Source organism: Gymnoscopelus braueri (genome assembly GCF_963280865.1).
Source record: "Gymnoscopelus braueri genome assembly, chromosome: 4".
Lineage (NCBI taxonomy): Eukaryota > Metazoa > Chordata > Actinopteri > Myctophiformes > Myctophidae > Gymnoscopelus > Gymnoscopelus braueri.
Genome location: NC_137605.1, coordinates 26436260 through 26457749, shown reverse-complemented (window position 1 = coordinate 26457749; position 21490 = coordinate 26436260). Strand labels below are relative to the sequence as shown.

At 41.6% G+C, this 21490-nt stretch overlaps 1 protein-coding gene across 1 annotated transcript in view; it reads left to right on the top strand.

Annotated features, from left to right (window-relative positions):
• Window positions 1–475: 475 nt before the first annotated feature.
• slc9a1a (solute carrier family 9 member A1a) overlaps window positions 476–21490 on the top strand; it is a 53899-nt gene continuing 32884 nt past the window's right edge. The window contains exon 1 of the mRNA XM_080427448.1: window positions 476–1642. Coding sequence (XP_080283574.1) covers window positions 1321–1642 — 322 coding nt within the window. The 5' untranslated portion in view covers window positions 476–1320. The remainder of the gene's footprint in view (window positions 1643–21490) is intronic.

Genomic DNA, 21490 nt, shown 5'->3' with positions numbered 1-21490 from the left:
GTGCAATTGATAGAAAATAAGTAGTTTTGGGGGTGAACAACTCCTTCAAGTGGTTATTGGTTAATGATCAGTAATTATGAAGTATGAAATAGGGCTTAAGTGGTCAATGATCAGTATTGTCCACTAACATGATATATGATTCTGAAATTAGCATTCAGCTTCTGCATAATGAGTTATTTTACTTTTGCTACTTTAAATATATTTTTGATCCAACTTATACCTTTGTCCTTTGACTTAAGTAGGATTTTGACAGCAGGGCTTTTACTGGAACAAAGTATTTTTTTTACACTGTGGTATTGTTACAATAAACCTCTTCCACCACAGTTTTAACAGATGTTGATATCCTTCAGCCTCCTCTCCAATAGGTGTCACTATAGTGAGGCCACCCGCCCCCACCTCCTCCCACCCATCTCCTCCATCCCTCTCCTCCTCCTCCTCCTCCCATCTAGATATCATCCGTGAAAGGGTGTGCGTTGTGAAGGTTGTGTGTATTTAGCTGATGTTCATCACTGCACGCAGGAGCACTCAGTCAACCCCTGGTGTGTAAATAGCCTACAGCACTGACTGCTGAGCAGCAGGGTCAGAGCAGAGCTCAGCCAACACACGGTAGTAGATTGTCTGACCAGGGGACGGCCGGGAGGAAATGATGAAAATGCCGCATTCGCGGACACGATTCCTCAAAGTTGAATGAATAGGAGGACACTTCTTAAAAATGCAACGCGACCGCTTCTTTCAATCCATCTCAAGGTCAACAACGTGTGATGAGCCCTGTCTCGCGTCGTGGACAGTGACAGTGACTTCCCAGGGCGGTTGGGAGGAGGGGAGAAGAGCCGAGGAGATGCCGTTGTCCTTCTCCTGCTCGTCAGCTTCCACGATGACACCTTTTCACGGACAAGGAGGACATTCACTCCATCAATGACAGTCCGGGCGGTCGCCGACAAGACAACTTTCTTCCTCTTGTCACTTTTTGAGGAATTAAGTTTTTTCAGGGCTTTTGTTGGACAGTACTGTGTTGATAAAGCACCGCGCTGCTCGCGGGTTGAAGGATTCGTTTCCTGCTTTTCTTTCCCCAGACGGCCCTGCTGCTTAGTGCGATAAAGTAACGAAACGTTTCACCTGGCCGCGGTGACCAACTGAAGGCAACCTCTCAAACAATAAATGGATATTCGTTTTGGTTTCAGAAGAACCACACAGGTTAATACTAGTTAGTTATTAACTTCATTTACACAAGTAAGTTACCGCCAACTTCCTTGGAACCCCGGCTTGTTTCCCAGCATACGTTACCGAGTCGCAGCAGCGACTTGGATCTCAGCCGTCACCATGCCTTCTTCGAAGAGAGTTGTTTTTTCACGGAGTCCTGCCGGTTTCCTCCAGTCTTTACCTGAACGGGGTCTGCTGGTGCTGCTGGTGCTGGTGTCTCTGCAGGGCATGGTTCTGCCCCTCGGGGCTGCCAGCTCCCCGGATCACACCACCCACCAGAAGCCCCCCGATAGTCCCAGCGGAATGGAAGATCAAGGACATGGACGAGGACATCATAACGTCACTAAAAAGTCCTTTCCCGTCCTCGGGATCGATTACCACCACATACAGGTTCCGTTCGAGATCTCGTTATGGGTCCTGCTGGCCTCTTTAATGAAATTAGGTGAGTATTGAACGAGCCCTGTGGTTTGTGTGCCGGCGTCGTGATGACCAGACGTCAGGGCGATCAGGCAATGCTAGTTTAGTCTTGTCTACAGGTGAAGTCCACAACCACCAACCACATGAACTAACTAACTCAGTAAGATCAGGTGATGTAGTCTGTAGGTGCTGTCAGCATGAACTAACTCAATAGTATACAGTCTGCTGATGTAGTCTGTAGGTGCTGTCAACATGAACTAACTCAATAGTATACAGTCTGCTGATGTAGTCTGTAGGTGCTGTCAGCATGAACTAACTCAATAGTATACAGTCTGCTGATGTAGTCTGTAGGTGCTGTCAACATGAACTAACTCAGTACAGACTGACAATGTAGTTTCTCTGTAGGTGCTGTCAACATGAACTAACTCAGTACAGACTTACAATGTAGTTTCTCTGTAGGTGCTGTCAACATGAACTAACTCAGTACAGACTGACAATGTAGTTTCTCTGTAGGTGCTGTCAACATGAACTAACTCAGTACAGTCTGGTGATGTAGTCTCTGTAGGTGCTGTCAAAATGATTTAACTTAATACAGTATTAGTTCAGGATATGTAGTCTATTATGTACTGTCAACATCTGGGAACTACATCCATCTGCAGTCAAGTTACACCTAAATGCACCACATGTCCCTACATCAAACGAAATAAAGGTATCTGTTTCATCAGGGTATCCTCTGAACTACAGTACACTAACATACTGTATAGCACTCTAAGCCTATATTATTTATATAATATTCAGTCAGTTACATTCACAGAGATGGCTTACATTGCTCAGTGGAAAGATTAGATCATGTTTTGATATTGTGCTTTACTCTGCGATGACAAGATAGAATAAGATAACTAAGCTCATTGGTAGAGTCATGCACTGTACAGGTCATCCAACGTGTTTTCCCCTTTTTTCTGGTGGTTAAGTCTGGTTAAGTCATCAGATCTGTCTGCTGTTTTGTAATGAGATCAATTTGAGTTGTGCTTACTCCTTGTAGTTTCGCATGACTAAGCACAATTGATGCAGTACACACTGCACAGCAGGCTAGCAGAAGGTTATTAATAACGAGCCGAGGAGTAGTCTGTCTATTGAGTTTCACTGTTATAAGGAAAAGTATTCACACCATTGCAATGAAGTCAAGTGTGCAGTGTGTTTGGAAATCTGAAACTGCAAACATAGAAGACAGTCACTCCACATTCAGTCACAGACACTTTTACTTCAACCAATCAGGAGGAGTGGAATGACTGACTAATTTCGTGAGCCATTTTACCAAAACGATAGCCATGGTTCACATGTTTCAGGGCTACCAAAACGAATGTTACTAAAATTGTTAATTCTGTGATACGGAATCAGTTAGCTATCATCAGCCATTAATGAGATGGTTTCGCTTGCTTTTTACCCCCAACCTTGACAGACGCACAGGTTTATGTCCTCACCTGACTGATCTACATTTTCCTTTACTGTTCCAACACAAAATTCTCTTGTATACAATATCAATGCTTTCCTCTTGCCTAATACATCATGCTTTCCACCGTGCCCTGGCCTGCAGTGTCCCCTGCTGTCTTTTGTTTGGGTACCAGGCCAGCAGCTTCCCTGCGACAGTCACAGGAGCCTGACTGAGCACCAGCCTGTACCCATGCTAGGGGAGGATTTGGCTCATTTTGCCCAGTGGGATGCTTACTGTATCTTGGATGAGGGGGGTTCACAGGAGAGAGGCAAATGAAGGGCGCAGGGTGAAAAAGAGAGGGATGAGAATGATGGGTGGCGATACAGAGTCTACGAAGCTGAGTTAGATTTCAATGAGATGTGAGTGAACGATAAAGAGGGAGGGAGTGTCCGGAGCAGCAGATTATGGTGACCTTCAGTTTTTGTCTGGGCTGCTGGAAAATGTGCAGTTGGTAATTCACTGTGTCGCTGCACTACACTTCTTTGTATCTGCCCAGTATGTGATTTATCCTCTTGGACCTAATAACTCACCAGCCCATAGGCACAATGATGCCCAATTATCTGTGTACAGCACAGCCTGTACTCGCTGCCTGGCCCTTCTCTCCAAGACCAATCTTTGGTAAACGCAACTCGTGAATCAATATTCCCCAGTGGGAAAGCTCTTCAATCTATGAGGCCGTTGCCATGGTATACAGTTACACTAACAATATCTTAATAGAGCGTGTTCCTACAGTATATATTAGCAGTTCCCTACTTAAAGCTTCACTAATGGTGATACAGATCATTGGTGCACAGAAATGAGATTTTCTCCTCACTCGTAATGTTCTACTCTGCGAACTTGGCCTGTGATTTTCTAGGCTGCACCAGACGCCCACACAGCTAAAACAAAGTTATAAATTAATTTGTTAGTTGTAGTAATCTCTGCACATTCAAAATAAATGTCCGTTAAACATTATCAAAGGATCAATGTTAACAAGCTATTGTCCAAATGACCCCATTCTGCATTTATAGTACTATGTGAATAATTAAGCTAGGCATCACAGGGGCTTGCCGCTCTATGCTACAAGACTACACTGTTTCCAAACACAATTGTTGCCAAGGATGATTGTGGTGGGTAAGAATGCCAGTGATAGTTTATAGCCTTATCAAACATTCAGGAGGGGTCAAATTCAAGATTGGCCTTGAGACTGCTATCAGCATTAAACCTGATAATGTATTGCTGTGGTATGTGGGATGTAAGGTGGGGCACATGAGTTGTATGTTTCCCTGGTTATAGGTGGCTATAAAACTCTCTGCAATGAGTTTATTGTGTCAAGTAAGTCTCACATTGACAAAGCTCACATGGGAAAATAAACTTTAAGAGTGCAAGTTAAGGGCACTGGCCATGACACTCCAAATTATGTTTTTTTTTGTTGTTATTCACACACATTAGCCTATATGCACACAGTTATAGTACTAATTTGGTAAACACTTGAGAGTGTAGAAATGAATGTGTATGGGTTCATTTTTACAGTCTCATAGTTAAATTCTGGAATTTGCATTGTAGGGCGGCAGGCTACTGTTATCAGTGGTCAATATTTGTCATGGTGGACATGGCAGGCATTAATGGTTCAGGTAGGAGACCCGAACCATTACTAAGTAGGATTTCTTTTTTTTACGGAAGTAGAAAGAGTAATTGTTTTCTCCCGTTAAACTTCCACTCCAGTTATTGAAATAAAAGGAGTGTATTAATGCACTGCCACATGGTTTCATGAACAATGGAAGTCTAAGGACCACAAACATCAAAGCCATAGTAAATATGTATTTCTCATGGAAAGGCGTTCGCACACACCACATCCTGAGCAAACGTACAAAACGCTTAATTAGCGTAACAAATTATCACAGTGGAAGAACATTTCACCTTACCATGTAGAGGGGCGAAACAAAAAGTCACGTCCAACATTTTTTTTTTGTTAAAACAAAAAATGCAACGGTCTTCCTTTTGTCATTTAGCAGTCCCACCTTTTTCCTCATTGAATAGAAATAATAATAATCAGATTTGCTTTTCCGGAAGCTGATGACAGTGTCCTTTACTTTTCTCCATGCCCTGATGTTTTGCATCTTAAGCTTATGTTTAGTGGCATGTTTAGTAGCATGTTTAGTATTATGTTTTGTGTAGTTATGTTTGTGGCGCTGTTTTAAAATATAGAGACCGTTGCCTACTGAATGAAAAGAACAGAGCAAATAATGTGTTTCGTAGTTACTAGTCAGAATTATTCAAGCACATCACATATTTCTACAGTGTTGGTGGTTACAACGTCTTTATCATTGTGAAAGGTCTACTACCCCTTTATCCGTGTGAGTCTACCCGTGTGAGTCTTGTAATATTGTTAAGGTAGTGTTTGTTTTCCTAGCAAGTGGTTCACTCTAATAAGACTACTGTACATCTGAGATGGGCTGAGATTGATGATGACCAGGCAGGGAAACATTATTAGTATCAGTAGCTTGAGGCATAAAACTAATAGTAACAGGAAACAATCTAAGTTTATGTTTATATTTATTTATTAGAGTAGCTACTCTACTGGAGTCTCCTCCTGCATAATCAACAACAGAAATTACATACCCCACCCAGCACCACAACATACGGTAACAGTACAATACACAACATACATATGATAACTCTATATAACAATTATATCTCTAACATAATTGAGGGATCACTTAATTCCTCTTCAAAATCTCCCAAAATAAAGAAATGGAATGTATAGGTCTCTACTGTACATTCATATAACATCTTCCAGAACAGAATAATCATATAATGTTTCATACCATTCATTGTGAAAACAAATAACATTTTCGTAAAACGTAATGTATTTATTTCTGAAGGATAAACAAAACAAACTTGGTAATGAATTTGTGCAACAAAAAGTTATATTCAGACAGAAAAAGAAATAGGGGCAAGAGAAGAGAAAGAAAGTCCTGGCTAATCAAACAAACCCAGTGGTGATACAGGGGTGGGCGGCTAGAGCACATATCCTAATAGTGACTCACAATGGAGTCCAAAGGTAGGCCTATAGGAGGTTGGCTCACCCTACCTCAGCTCACACTGGCCGTGACACTGTCCTAATCTCTAATGACTGTGTGGGAGAGATTATAGGTATATATCCTTAAAACACCACACCCATTGCACAGCTAATGAGACAGATATACTGCAGTGTGTCTTACAATGTTTTCTTAATTATCTCCACCAGAGACGGAGATCGGAGAGTCTGTCTATGTGTCTGCCTGTACCTGTGTTTGAGAAGCTAATCTCACAAACCGCTGGACCAATAGTTTTTTTTGGAAAATTCCAATAAATCATGAACGCATCATCCAATCAACCCCATATTTGAATCACATGAGTGACACAACACAGAGCCAGAAGCAATATCCATATGGTGCCACAAACACAGACAGACAGTTGTCACTGTCTGTTGCAGAAACCTGATAACCCCCCAAGATAATATTAAGATAAGGGAAGGGAGTGGGGCTTGACAGTTTCCCACTAAGCCCTGTCTCTCCTCGATTTTGATTGATTGGTTGACATTGAGTGGTGCTCCACTCCAAAAGGTGAACTATTTTGTAATTGAGTGCTCCTACCAAATAATGCTGGACACTGAGAGCACTGAAATGCAATGCTCAACGCTGGGAAGAGGAGTCTATTTACAAAAATACATAATGTTGGAAAGACATTGACAGATGAAAAAAACACTTTCTGTTGTAGGTTTGAAGATCAGTATTGACAAATGGAAAGATTTTCCTAATAATTGACTTCGCCCCCCCCCCCCCCACTTCAGCTGTGACTTTGGCAGGGGTAGCAGATAGCAGTTGCTCAGCACTATCTGTTGTTTTGGATTCTTGTGTTCTGGATGTGATTAACTGGATGGTAGTTTGTGAAAGAACCTGGGTCATCAGATTTAAAAAGTTGGATGATCTTTGTTGTTTCCAGGAACAACACCAGTTTCTAGGGAAGTCACAACAATATAATATAGTGGGTCAGTCATGGTGGATCTCTTACCTCTTTCACAAGAGTAGTATTAATTATCATGTTGTGCTGTTGATAATTTAAGATTGTATTTGATATTCAAATACCTCTTTGGTGTCAGGAAGTTCCGAACATAATAGAGAAAAACAACCATCTATTCTATATAATCAAGGGGACTTCCACCGTTTGGAATTCTCCAAGAGAAATGCCCACATTTACAAAGAATACATTATTAAACCCACTTGTATTCACAAAATGATCAGCTTAGGATTTATCCCCATCAGAGAAGTGTTACAGTAGTACCGGTAGTTCCATCAACTCCTTATTTCTTTGCAGTGACTAGTTTAAGTTGTCCATGTCCATTTTTCTTTTACATTATTTGATGACTCCTTAAATTCATCACTGTTCTTTTAATTTTAGTTTTTAGTTGTTCTACGGAGTTACTTTTGTTTGTATATGATTTGTAATTAATTTGGTTCATGGGTGTTGGACTTAATGGATATAGTTTCTAAACATTATTCTTTTAACTTTTGAGGACTTCTGCAAACCAGGCTTGAAAAGGATTCAATAGTGTCTTTTGGATCTTTTGGACATAACTAATGGGAAACATTAGTTGAAAACAATTGTTTTTAATCTGCTCATATTACTTTTCTTACTTACATTTCCAATAAGTTAATTTACCATCTGATTGTCTTGTCCTTTTGCCATTAAGCAAATTAAACTGGAAGATTCTGAAGTTGTCTTGATATATTGGTATACAGTAGATGGAGGCTGAGCTGGTTAGATGAGACGGTAGTTGGAGGCTGAGCTGGTTGGACATTTGAAAGATTTACCTGTATGTGCACTTTGTTTCAACAATGTTTTAATTTAATTTAAGCCAGTTAATAGATTTTTTACTATTGCATAGTACTATAGTTGCATTTAATAGCCTGTCTATATCATAGCCTCTACATAATTTCTTCTGTAACTCTTTGTAGGTGAATATGTTTTTTTGACTGAATGGCTTGTAATGGATGAACTTGAATTCCTTCATCACTTCCGTGTTTACATTCTAATCAAATGCAGCTGTGCTTTTTAACAATAACACTGCTATTTGTTTGACACAAAATACTCTCCTCGTCGATATGTCTTTTACGGTCGTTTTAGACTGCCGTGGGCAACAGAAAAGTCCCCATTGCACACTGTGCCACAGGTGAAAGTGTCATTGTTTTTTGAGTAAAGTGGGTTTTGTATAAATCTTTCTTTGTTGCCATCATGTTGTGCACTCAAGCACAGGTCTGTCAGCGTACCCAGCCAGACCTCCTCCCTCCTCTCTCACTCAAACTCTACTCGAGATCACAAGATTAGATTGTCAGTCTGCGATAAGGCAAGCAGAACTTTTACCTCTCTGATGTGACTGATGTCTGGAGACAAACGTACTCCTAGGCCCTCCCCATAGCCAGCTACACACTGTACGACTTTTAAAGTGGTAGGGGGGTCATCAGATCGTTAAGCATTTCACACTACACAAGTCTCTTTCTTGAAATCGGCTGTCATAATATAGTTGTAGTTTTCACACTAAAAAAAATTAAACCCTGGCTGCAACAGAGAAGGAGCGCACGTGTTCTAAATGTTTTATAATAACACCAGTTGCGTTGCGTCAGGACTTTCCTGGTCCATGCTGCTGATTGAAGCATTTTTTTTTAAATATCGTAGCTAACTATTTAGTACTGCAATATCAACATTGCTTTACCAATATTTGTGACACCAGGTCTATATCTATCCATCTATGCACACACACACACACACACACACACACACACACACACACACACACACACACACACACACACACACACACACACACACACACACACACACACACACACACACACACACACACACACACACACACACACACACACACAGCTTGCTCTCTCTCTCTCTCTCTGTGTGTAATTCCACTCAAATAAACAGGACCCCCCTTGCGCACGCTCGCTCACTCTCGTTCTGTTTTGTAATGTTACTTTTTAGATCTCAATGGAGATATTGCAGGCTTATACAACTGGACGGTAATATTGCAGTATTATGTGGGGGGACTAAATGACAATGCATTTTTTGTTGCCATTTTTCCACAACGAATAAACGGGAAGTAAACAAGCTGTTTAAAGAAAAAAAGTATGTAATTTCCGGGTCTATCCTTTTCTGACAGGCAAGGAATCATTCATAGGTTAGCAAACAGCGCCATCTGGTGGAAAACCACTGAAAACACAAATCTCGTCAAACTCGTCAGTGGCAGGCTGCGCCTTAGCAGAATCTGACGAGAAATCTTGTCGGTGGCAGGCAAAGAGTTAATGAACTAAATGTCATTGTGCCACATTCAAGGATGGGTCCTAAACAAAATGATTGCCCAAGCATTTCTCTCTCTACGTCTGTAACATCGGATATCAGTTATACCACGCACACTTTTATTAACCTTTATTGCAATATGAGGTCCATGATTAAAATGAAATACCGTAGTGAAGTGTTCATGTGTGGGAACAGATGTGCATTTTAAGTGAAAATCATTTTCTTTTTTGTGTTTAGGCTTGTTTTTAAATCACAACAGTTGCTTTGGAGTGTTACAATGGGTCTGGACATGACAAAAAAAAAATCTAACTCTGAAAGAGTAACACAATGGAACCACTTACTGTCATCAGATATTATCTTTAAACTAGTAATATAATGCTTTTTACCACTGTTGCTATGCAATATTTTACTCCGAACGATTTGCTACAGTGTGATTCATATTCACATTTTAATATGGAACAATGAGGCCTGTTGGCATTACCACCTAGAATTGACTAGTAGTAATGTAAATATGTGAAGAAATAGTCTGTGTACCAATGATCTCTCTGTGTAGATTTAGCTGCAGACCTAACCCTAAAATAAACTAGTTGGCTCTTAATCATTTAAACCGTAACAGGTCTTATGTATGAAAGACGCAGAACACAATGGCCTGCCCTGCATCCAGAAATAGGACCGTGACTCACAAATGCAAATTGGGGGCATCTTTTACATGGTTTTAGACTGGAGGAAGGTCCGCATCAGTCTGAATAAAAGGGTTTGTGATTTTGTCAGATGAAAAGAAAAACACTTCTTTGAACGTCAGGATGTTTGGGTGTTAAACATTGCTAAAAAATGATGATGCCTTTGGAAACGACACAAAGGAGAGGACGGCCCCTTTATTGTCCATCTGTCCACCTCGACAAAGAGGAGGTATAATTGTTTTCTCCCCTTATCATTTATGCACTATTCATCCTTTGGTTGCCAGCTTTGAAAATGTGATCACCTGGCAACGAGGCACAGTTCCTGGCTTTGAAGATGATAACGTGCAGCCAGAGCCAGACTGCCGACAAGGGGGGGGGGTGAACTATAGTGCAACAGGCTGTTATAATACAGTATGTGAATTGTCTTCAATGACCTTAGCCCATAAAGGTTCTCAGTAGGGAGTGGAGTAAGAACAAAGTGCACGTCCTTGAATCACCTGCTTGAACTAAGTTGTTTGTGAAGTTTGTCATTTGTCATCCATTCAATGGATGGAACACAACCCTAAGCAGCAAACACTGAAATCCAGAGAAACCAACCATCAAGTGGTTTCTGTATGGCTGAAGAATTACCTTGCTAGCTGAAGTGTACTCGTCACTAATCTTTCCGAATGTGTCTTGACAACCGTCACGTGACAACCAGCCATGAGCTTTTCTTTCAGCCCTGCCGGTTTCACTTTTTTACCATCTTATCACCCCTGATAATGTTTTCTAGTGGGCAAAGGCTGGAGTGGACTTAGTCGGAGTCATGCTGGAGAGATTTGAGAATGTGTGAGCTGTCACCACTTTAGTGCATGTTGGGTGCTTCAGGCCTTATCACAACGCCTCCATTGACCATGGGCGCTAACTGTAACACAAGACAAGGCAGGTCATTCTCTTGAGAACGGTGCAAAACTGAGCACATCCCTTTGGACCTGAGCAGAGAGAAAGGTTCCTCTTATATATTTAAAATGCTTTTCAGACCGCTTCAATACTTGTTCAGTTCACCACGGATCTTTTTGTGTTCAGTCCTTGGGGGTCTGGAGAGAGTCGTTCGTTGTTACACTGAGCGTTTCTAAGTACCTGTTTTGACGCTGAAAGGGTTCCTTGTCCCGACCCGCAGCAATGATGAGTCATTCTCTTCCTGGTCAGCCTGGCCTCACACTCACAGGCCTCATTGTCTCTCTTTGTCACCGATGAAGGATGCTGGGTTGTTTTACATTCGACTCCTGGACCCACTATTCAGGCTCTGGCAGCTTGACTCAGCAGTGACAATCACTTAAATCCAACTAATTATGACCTGTCTGCCCTTTTCTCTGGCCTAGCCCCATCCTTTATGCCTAGGCTTTTTTTTTTTTTTTTTTTTTTTTTTACAGCCAACAGGGTTTGTTTGTACCGCATGTACTATATGTCCCCTCAAAAGTTGACCAATCACAGCTCACTGAAGGTGAAACTTCAGAAGAGTGTGAAAGTTTGGTCGTAGTTGAAAATCTATGCAAGTAATTATTTAAAAAAAGTTTTTCAGTTAAGCCCATATACAATTTGACCAAATGAGGTGTAGACCGTTGTCACTCTAGGACATGGAATACAAGCAGCCAACCTTTTTTTGTGTGGTTTCACCAATGCATTATGATTCCTGCGACTGCGACTCACAAACTGCTTTGATACAAGAATAAAGAATTGGCACTGGAGCACCTCGGACGATTTGAGCCTTTTTTATTTAGGTCACAGGGTGCAAAGCACAGAACAAAAACGACAACGTTTCAATGTAAGCTTACATCTTTGTCATGACCTAAAGAAGATGTAACCTTACATCAAAACCGCTCCTGAGACGCACCGGAACAGTCTGATTTCGGCTTGAGGTGCGGTGGAATATCCCTTTAATCCTTGCTTTGATGCAAGATTGGACAGGGAGGCCCATTAGGGCTGCACGATTAATCTCAATACATACATCAGTGCGTTCTCATTTTTAATTAAAATGACAATGATTCCCTTGAGTCACGCTTCTGTTACTTACTAACCCGGCACAGCATGTGTTGATAGAGGCATAAACACAGATTATCATTAGCCTACTCGGACAGCGTATGCCAGAGCAGATAGTGTATGACAGAACGTTTTCAAGCTAAAAAAAACATAGTAACACAAAAAATCCGCATGGCGAGTGATGATGTGTTTGTACTGAAACAGGAGCACAATTCCAGTGTGGATGTAAAAGGAGGTATTATTTGCAAGCACTACTTTGGCGTCATCGCAGTACTGCAAGGTAACACTCTGTAACATTCTACAACCAACCTCAAACGTCGCCATAACATCCAATATGATTTAGCAATGATGGACAAAAAACACTACATCACAAAACCCCAGCCGCCAGACAACACAAACCTCATCAAATGTAAAAACATGTTTTTAAAGAACAAATTAGAATTGTGTCGTGTGAGAGAATCGTGATCTCAAATCTTGTTCCATAAATGAATTCCTTTACAGTGTTTTTGTCCAAGTACCCTGTCATTCTAACAATTTAGAAATGGTAAATTTGAACCGCTTTAACGGAAATTGCTTTTGCCAAGGCTTAGATAAAAGTCAGTCTCCAGTCAGATGATTATCAATTTATAACCCTTTGCAGATGGAACAAAATGGGACATTAATAAGCAATATCTGACTGATTGCCTCTGGAGAAAAGACACAAAGTAATAACTAGACTGCCACCAAGGCAGCAGAACAATGACTTCATCTTATTTGAGGACAGTCACGGTAAGTGTATCTGAATTGATGAGCTTGAAAGTTCGACGTACAGTAGTGAAACCAGTACAGCTGGAGGCAATGGACTAAAAAGGTGTGCCTATTGCCTAATGAACAGGGACAGTTGTACCCCAAAGTACACTGCCTTTTATCGAATTTTATATCACCTTTTTATTTTCAGTCTATGCCCCCCTATCCACTGATAATCATATTTTTCAAACTTGTTGGTTTTATCTTACAAGTTTGGGAACCTAGGTGCTGATGGAGACATTTGTCGGAGCCTGCAACTCAGAGAAAACACTGCTGGGTAGTTATAGTCAGAATGTGCGTTGACAGTCTGCATGAGGGACAGCGAGTGCATTTTCCGGCAGCGGCTGCTGCCGGTGGCGGCGGCGGCGGCTGGAGCTGCCGGTGGCGTCAGCTTTGGGAGTGTGCTGCGTTTGTGTAACGCAGTCCCCACTAATATTATTTACGATTCTGTGCCTATCGGTACATAACTCGGACGCCGCTTAGTCGAATAGCAGACCATCGGCCGGTCGTCGCGGGCACTCGCGCCTGGAGGCGCTCGGGCGCGACTCCTTGGCCTCAAGGTCTGCTGATTCGGCGCGGCTCCGTCATGGTCCAAAACTATACTTTATCGGCGGAAAAACTGTTGACTGCCGCTCCTCCACCGGCAGTTCCGCGACTGCCGCTCCTCCACCGGCAGTTTCCGCGGCAGTTCCGCTGCTCCGCCGGCAGCTGACGCTCCACCGCCGGCAGTCACTGCCGGGAGCTGCCGCTCCTCCACCGGAAGTTCCGCGGACGTTCCGCGGCTGTTGCCGCTGCCGGAGAATGCACTCGCTCCTTCTGGTCTGCATAGCCTCTTCACTTTCTCCATTTGCCTCTGTTTAGATCAGTGTCTTCCAACCATAGGGTCGTGACCCATTTTTGGATCGTGGTCTCTAGTAAATATCCCATTTATTTATTTGGACATTTACTACAATTTCTGTAGTAAAAAAGTGGGGAGTTTCAGAAATGCTCACACATAGTGAAGATCGCAGATCTATTAACTCCACAACACTTAAAGGGGAAATCCACCCATTTTCAATATTTAACTATGTCATTAATATAGCATAAAGGAGTTGTGTGGAAATAAGAAAATAAAAAATAACATTGCAAAAAAATTTAACATTGCAAAAAAATTAACATTGCAAATTACACTGTGATGACTCATCATGGTGTAATTTGCAATGTTAATTTTTTTGCAATGTTAAATTTTTTTGCAATGTTATTTTTTTTTTTAATTTTTTCTTATTTCCACACAACTCCTTTATGCTATATTAATGACATAGTTAAATATTGAAAATGGGTGGATTTCCCCTTTAAGTGATGAATTCATTATGTGTTTTTGTTAGTTTGGGTCCAGGGGATACACTTAATTCCTCTTTTGGGTTTCAAGCTGAAAAAGGTTTGGGAACCCCTGCTTAAAATGGACAGGTTATTGTCTCCGCCAGGCCGAAAGGCATGGCGAGAGAGTATGTTTTACCCCCTGTCCGTCAGTCCGTGTGTGTGTCCGTCTGTCATTCTGTCATTTTGTGTACAGCTAATCTCTGGCACCGTTGGCTTGATCGCAGCGAAACTGTGCACACACACTCCCTGGCTGCCAGAGCAGAACCTCTGCTCCAAATTTTTCACATGGGCCTTTTATAGCGCCACCAGGAGGACGATTTGTGCAAAACACATTTTTGGACAGTACTCCTACAGATTTTGGCCAAAAATCCCTCGGTACACAGCATCTCTATAGTCATTAAAAGAAACGGCTCATTTCAGATTTTTCATATTCCATCCTGATTGGCAAAAATTGCCTTTCAAAGTTTGCAGGAGTACTCAGTTTCTAACAAAATGCCTCAAATCATGAACACAGCATGCAATTTCTGTAAAATTTTGCACACACATTCCCATTAGGCCGAGGAAGAAATGCTATTTGAAAATGTTCAAATCAGCCTCATGGTGGCGCTGTAACAGGCCAATTCGTGTTTTTACCTATAACTGCACCGATCAGTGTAAAACTTTGTATGCACACTCTCTAGAGGCCAAGGAAAAAACTTTGCCCTGCATTTTTCACATTTGCCTTTTATAGCGCCACCAGGAGGCAGACTTATGTAAAACACATTTTTTGATATTAAGCCTTCAGATTTGATCCAAATTTCACGCAAATAGGTACACATGATCTCTATAGTCATGTGATCAAGACGGATCTGTTTGATTTTTCATATTCCATCCTGATTGGCTAACATTGACATGTAATGTTTGCAGGAGTGGCCCGTTTTGAACAAAATGCCGCAAATCATGAACGCAGCGTCCGATTGCGGTGAAACTTTGAATGCACATTTGCACTACGTTGAGGAACAAATGGCACCCTTTTCACATTGGCATATTATAGCGCCACCAGCAGGCCATATTAACCTACCTGACCTGGCGGAGACTTGTGCTCCGAGGAGCACTTTTTCTAGTTTATAGATGATTCTGGGGTTAGGAGTCTGGGAGGGGAAAGTCCCCTTGCTGAGAGGGGCAGACACAGAAGAACACTTTAATGCCTTATTGTACACTAATAATATTCCCAAGTGGTTGTCCCACACATCCCTGAATTTACTATATTCAGTCTTGGTTTTCAGTTGATATCTGACTTTCGGGCTGTTTATTAAAATCCTGGTTGGGAAGCTCTGAGTGTTTGTTGTGAAGGAGACATGCAGCCCTCTGCCTCACCATCCACTACTGCCAAGGTGCCCTGTGGCAAGACTTAGTCACTCCCTGAACAACAGTGGCAAATTGTGGTGCTACTAGGCAGGAACCAGGTGTGTGTACACATTATACATAATATAACCCTCATTCTCCCTGAAATTACTCCTCTAGGCCATTGCTATAAATAGGTATTAATTAGCTAACTTGCCAACAAGTATAAAATATTCAGTTTTACAGCATGCGTCTTTGAATTACTATTGAATACAACAATATATCTGTAATTACAGAGCACAGGATAAATCTGTTTCTGATTTCTAAATGATATAGGATAGTATAGAGAGATAGGAAAAGGAATAGTGAGATGGGAGGACACAACAGGAGCTGGACTTGATGTCACTAGCAAAATGTACATTTAGTCTTTGAATCAGTGACATTATGGTTCCCCATGCCGTGACATTATACTATGGAAATGTAGAGCAGACGTTCCCTTGAGGACTGATTTTGTTTTAACACACTCTGTAGCCAGCCGAGTATTGTTGCTTTGGATCCAATAACAAGGAAGTTTTTCCAGCTTATAACTGGTTGAACAAGCTCCAGAGCGCAGGGAATTCCTCAGAAGTATTCACAACATAAGGACTAAGGAGTGCCACTGTTGTTCTTTCATGCAGTTCATGTGCTGAAAAATTAAATAAACCATGAATTATCTGCTGCCCAGCCAATTCTGGTTCCTTGAATTACTTGCCTCCGAGCTAGCTCAGCTAGGGCTTTGAAATTACAGCTGTATGTGGCTGCATTCTGAATTACACTGATGCACTTGTTCGCCTACAAAAGAACTTGTGCTGACTGCTGAGACAGACTAGTGAGTGTTGTCCGCACGCAGACTACCCAAATGGGAGCCTCCTCACTCAGATGTCTTGTATTCCTCCAGAAAATATGGAAGGCTGGTGCTAAAAGTTCAACTATGAAAGAGGGAGAGAGAGAGAGAGATAAAATCAACTAAGATGTAGTTTTTGCATTGTACTAAAGCTTGGGTTATATGAGCTATAACTTTCAGCCAGCAGGATTCATCTCTCCTTCATTGAACAATTTACAATTTTGACATTTAGCAGCTCTTATCCAGAACAACTTACAAGTGTTGTACAGTTGTTGGTAGTGAGTTCAACCCTTCAGCCATCCCATTAGTCTGCGAGGGGGTGAGATTGATGCTAAGTTTAGAAATTATTGGGTGGTTAATTAAATGTGAGCCAAAGTGTAGTGTAAATCAGTGTAGGCTGGGAGCATTTACTATAGTTGAGGGCTATGGGAGCTCTGTCCTGGGCATACATTCTGTGACAAATCTGTCCGCTTGATTATCCCCAAAGTCATTGTCACTTAACCATCCCCAACCAGATTTCTAAATAAGCAGCACTTGAACGGTATGATGAGGCAATATTAACTTTTGTATTGGAAAATGACCAGTTTAGTTTTCCATTAGCCGACTACCCATGGGGATAGCCTGTCTGTTGGAGCCTGGTCAATCATTACATACAGTAAAGGATAATTCCTTTTAACAGGTCGTTCATGAAAGTCCTTGCGGTCTTGTTTCCAATGAGATCCTGTGAGCAATTAGGGGTTAAGAGTCTTGCTCAGGGACAAATTTAATTTCATCGACACATATGCTGACCTGGCCTGGAATCGAACCTGGGGCAACCAGGGCCTCTGGCTCCCTAGGCAGGCTCACTAACCATTCAGCTATGGCCGCCCCTGCAAACAGTGTGTTTCGCTAATGGATCTGTGATAACCAGTGGTGTAAAGTAACTAAGTACATTTACTCAAGTACTGTACTTGAGTACAATTGTGAGGTATTTTTACTTTACTGGAGAATTTCCAAATTTTCTGTACTTTCACTTCTACTCCACTACATCTCAGAGGCAAATATTATACTTTTACTCCACTACAATTATTTGAAAACTTTAGCTATTTTGTAGATTTGTATTATTATTACAACACATTCATTACCCACTTCAGCCCTATATACATTTCGGCCATTTGAAAATAGCCGATCTACAAGCTCACAATGCGTTGTGATGCGACGCATTGTGAGCTTGTAGATCGTCTATTTTCAAAATATATTTTTTAAAACATTTTATAAATTAGAAAACTTGTGAAATGGGACCTTCTGCATAATGAGTACTTTCTACTTTTGGTACTTTAAGTACATTTTGATACCAATACTTTTGTACTTTTTACTCAAGTAAATTTTGAATTCCGGACTTCAATGTATTTCTACATTGCAGTATTGATACTCTTACTTAAGTGAAACATTTGACTACTTTTTCCACCACTGGTGATAACCAAGAAGGTCCAGCATGCACTCCGTGTCAGCTTTGGTGAAGGGGGAGCAGACCTGTGCTGTTTACCTGGATCCCTCTACTCTCCCAAAACAGAATGGAGCACAACCTGTGCCAACCAGGGCATATGGTGTCTCTGTCGTCGCATCATCCAGGCTCGATGTGAAGAACTTGTGTACTGCCGTCCAGTGAGTGAGCGATAGCGTGCAAGAAATTGCGGTATACGTTGATTTTGTCTTCCAGCATGTGAGCGTTAGGGATGGAACGATGATCGTTATTATCGTTTATCGTGATAAAAAAACGCTCACTATAATCGTATCGCCAGAGATTTGGATTCATCGAGAAATGTTCCTCCGTTATACACTAGGATGAATTAGCTTTTGTTGAGCTGCCAATTCAGTACCACTTAACAATTGGGTGCCAGAATTTTATAATAACAGATTACGTTCGGTGCCAGAAATCTCACTGTTGCTCTGCACTGTGCTGTTTAAAGCTGTAGACTCCACGACGAGCAATCCATGAAAAACAATGCATGTGTGTAGGGTGCGCGATGGTCCTGGCTAAAGCCTGGAACAACAACATGTCTCACGCGAGTCACCATTGCGGAGCGATCGCGCATCGAGAATGACTCGTTTTGACCACTGTAAAAAGTTAGATAGAATGGAAGCGGATGGGAGCCAGGCTTTTTGGCACTCCACGGGTGTATTTGCTAAAAACGTAATATTACGGTTTTGGCACTCAATGTGTTAACAGACCTGTAAAGAGTTCATTTGGTACGCTCTCTTACAAATTGATTCGCCAAAAATGGCAGATCTACAAGCTCACAACGCGTTGCAACGTTCGCCAGCTATTTTTGGCTTCAAGTGGCTAACAAAAGTGGCTAACAAGTTCAAGTGTCTAACAAAAGTGGCGTTTTAAGCATATTTTTATTATCGCAATATCGTTAATCGCAAATTATTTTTGCCACAATAATCGTGACGTGATTTTCATATGGTCCCATCCCTAGTGAGCGTGCCAGTGCTGGCTCTAACTTCTCTGTGTGTCTCACACTCGAGTCGTGATGCTGCACTATTCTCTACGTGGTGCTGTGCCAGGTGCCAGGAAACATGATCCCCATGCTGCGGTAGTACTGTAAATATAACTAGGTGAAGAATTCTCACTCCAGGGCCACGCACGCAGCGCTGCCAGTTTTGAAGTCTTCATCCACTCTCCCTTGTGTTTTTTCCGTTTATAGAAAGCTGCAGTTGTCTTTCATGGCCTAACTTCAGAACGATTTTTCATAGCCTTTGCTGCATATAGTGTCATGTGTCAGTCACACAGTATTCCATAGGTTTCCATATCCTACGGTAGCCCTTTTAGAATGAGGAGAACTTTTGGGATTTTTCTCCCTTTTGTGGAATCCTATTAATAGTCATGCCGTCTCCTGTCCTGCTATGTTTTGAAATGACTATTTAGTGAGCAGCTTATGGGGAATTAGATCACGCTGTCTTAAGCAATGGTGGCTAATTGAAGCACCTGATTTCAGTTATGTCCAACCCCTCAGAAATTGGATTAGAAAGTAAACAAGATGAAGTGCAACATTTTCTTATCATTTTAGCAGCACTATATCTACTACTTAAGGTTTAATTCCTATGCCCATTTCCTATGTGTGGGTTTACTGACATGTTTGCTGAGAACGTCAGCCAAGGCCTGTTGAGCAGGGTCACACGAGCAGTGTCTACCATCAAATGATTTGCATGACAATTTCGGTTGTCATGGAAGTCAATCCAATCCACTATATTAAAGGGACTACACCATGAATTTTAACTTTTTCTTATTTTTTGTGTGTTTTTGGTCTCCCCTACCTCTCTTCTATCCCCAAAAATACCCCAGTTTGAACACTCAAGCTTTCACAGCAAATCTGGGGTTTTCTGTAAATTGGTCTCAAAACAGGCCAAACTGATTTGCACCCTACAATACCTCCCGTTTTTCAGTTCCAACCAATTTTATTTTTTAAATTTTTCCACACAGAACCAGGAGATGACATGCATACAAACTGGCTCAATAGCGCCCTGTGCCAAACAGGACAATGTAGTATTGCAGGTGAAAGTGCTTTATAAGGCAGAGAGAAGTTAGTTGGAATGAGTAGATCTGAGGCTTGATTTAGGCTCAAACCTTTTGAAAAACGTTTGAGGGACATAAACAATATGATATTAAATATATATATATTTTTTTTAATTCATGGTGTAGATCCTTTAAAATATACAAGAGCAAAACTATACACATGAATAAACATGACAACATATAGACACAATGCCTAGTGGAAACAGCAACTCTCAGTCAGAATTTCCGAACGCCAAGGAGTACAAGTGAGTTTTCAAACGTGACCCTGGGTCTTCAGCTTTGTTGGAGGCACCTTACGAAGTGACTGGTCAGTACACCTCAAGACCCTTGTAGAGTTATTGGGAGGTAGAAGCTCCGATATGTACAATCGTGCCAACCCATTTAAAGACTTAAAAACACAACAACAGGGAGCTAGTGTAGGGTGGCAAGAATCGGGGAGATGTGATCCTACTTCCGTGCCCCTGTTAAGAGGCGAGCGGCCATGTTTTGGACTAACTGTAGTCGTGACAAGCAGGCTTGGCTAACGCCAACATAAAGTGCTGTGCATTACAGTAGTCAAGTCGGGTTGAGATAAAAGCATGGATAAGACGTTCAAAATCAGAAAGGGTTACAGCAGACTTGACTTTGGCTAAAAGCCTCAGCTGATAAAAGCTGAGTTAATCTGTTTGTCAAACTTAAAATCGCTGACCATGCTGGATGTGTAGCACATCAGTAACTATACAGCAGTGGTTCTCAACCAGTGGCCCGGGGACCACCAGTGGTCCTTGAGGGGGTTCCAGGTGGTCCCCAGCTAAATGATGGAGAGTTGGTAACCAAATAGACCCTTATAGATCTGCCCTTTATAGTGTAACATGAAACCAAATGGACCCGTAAGGGTCCATTTGGTTTCATGTTACACTATAATTGTATTTTACACTATAATTTCATTTTACAGTCTCAAGAGTTAAATTATTGTTAAACATCTGCATTACTTAATTAAATTGTTATTTTGATCAACGTTTGCCTGTTATCTCCCCTAATGGTACCAACATCAATACAGCATGGAATTGTGGACAAAATCTTATCCAACGATTACAAAATATTCTAAGTTTTGGGTCTTGAGAGGCTAAATCTCATCAAACGGTGGTCCGTGGCTCAAATGACGAATAAACTAGAGAAAGCACTCCTCAGAGCACAGGTCTCCGCCAGGTCAGGTAGGTTATTGTGGCCTCCTGGTGGCGCTATAATAGGTCAATGTGAAAAGGGTGCCATTTCTTCCTAGGCCTTGTGTGGCAATCGAACACTGCATTCATGATTTGAGGCATTTTGTTCCAAAAATGTGTTTTGTTCCTCAACAAGTGTGAATGTGCGTGCTAAGTTTGACCGCAATCGGACGCTGCGTTCATGATTTGCGGCATTTTGTTCAAAACAAGCCACTACTGCAAACTTTGGATGTGAATCTT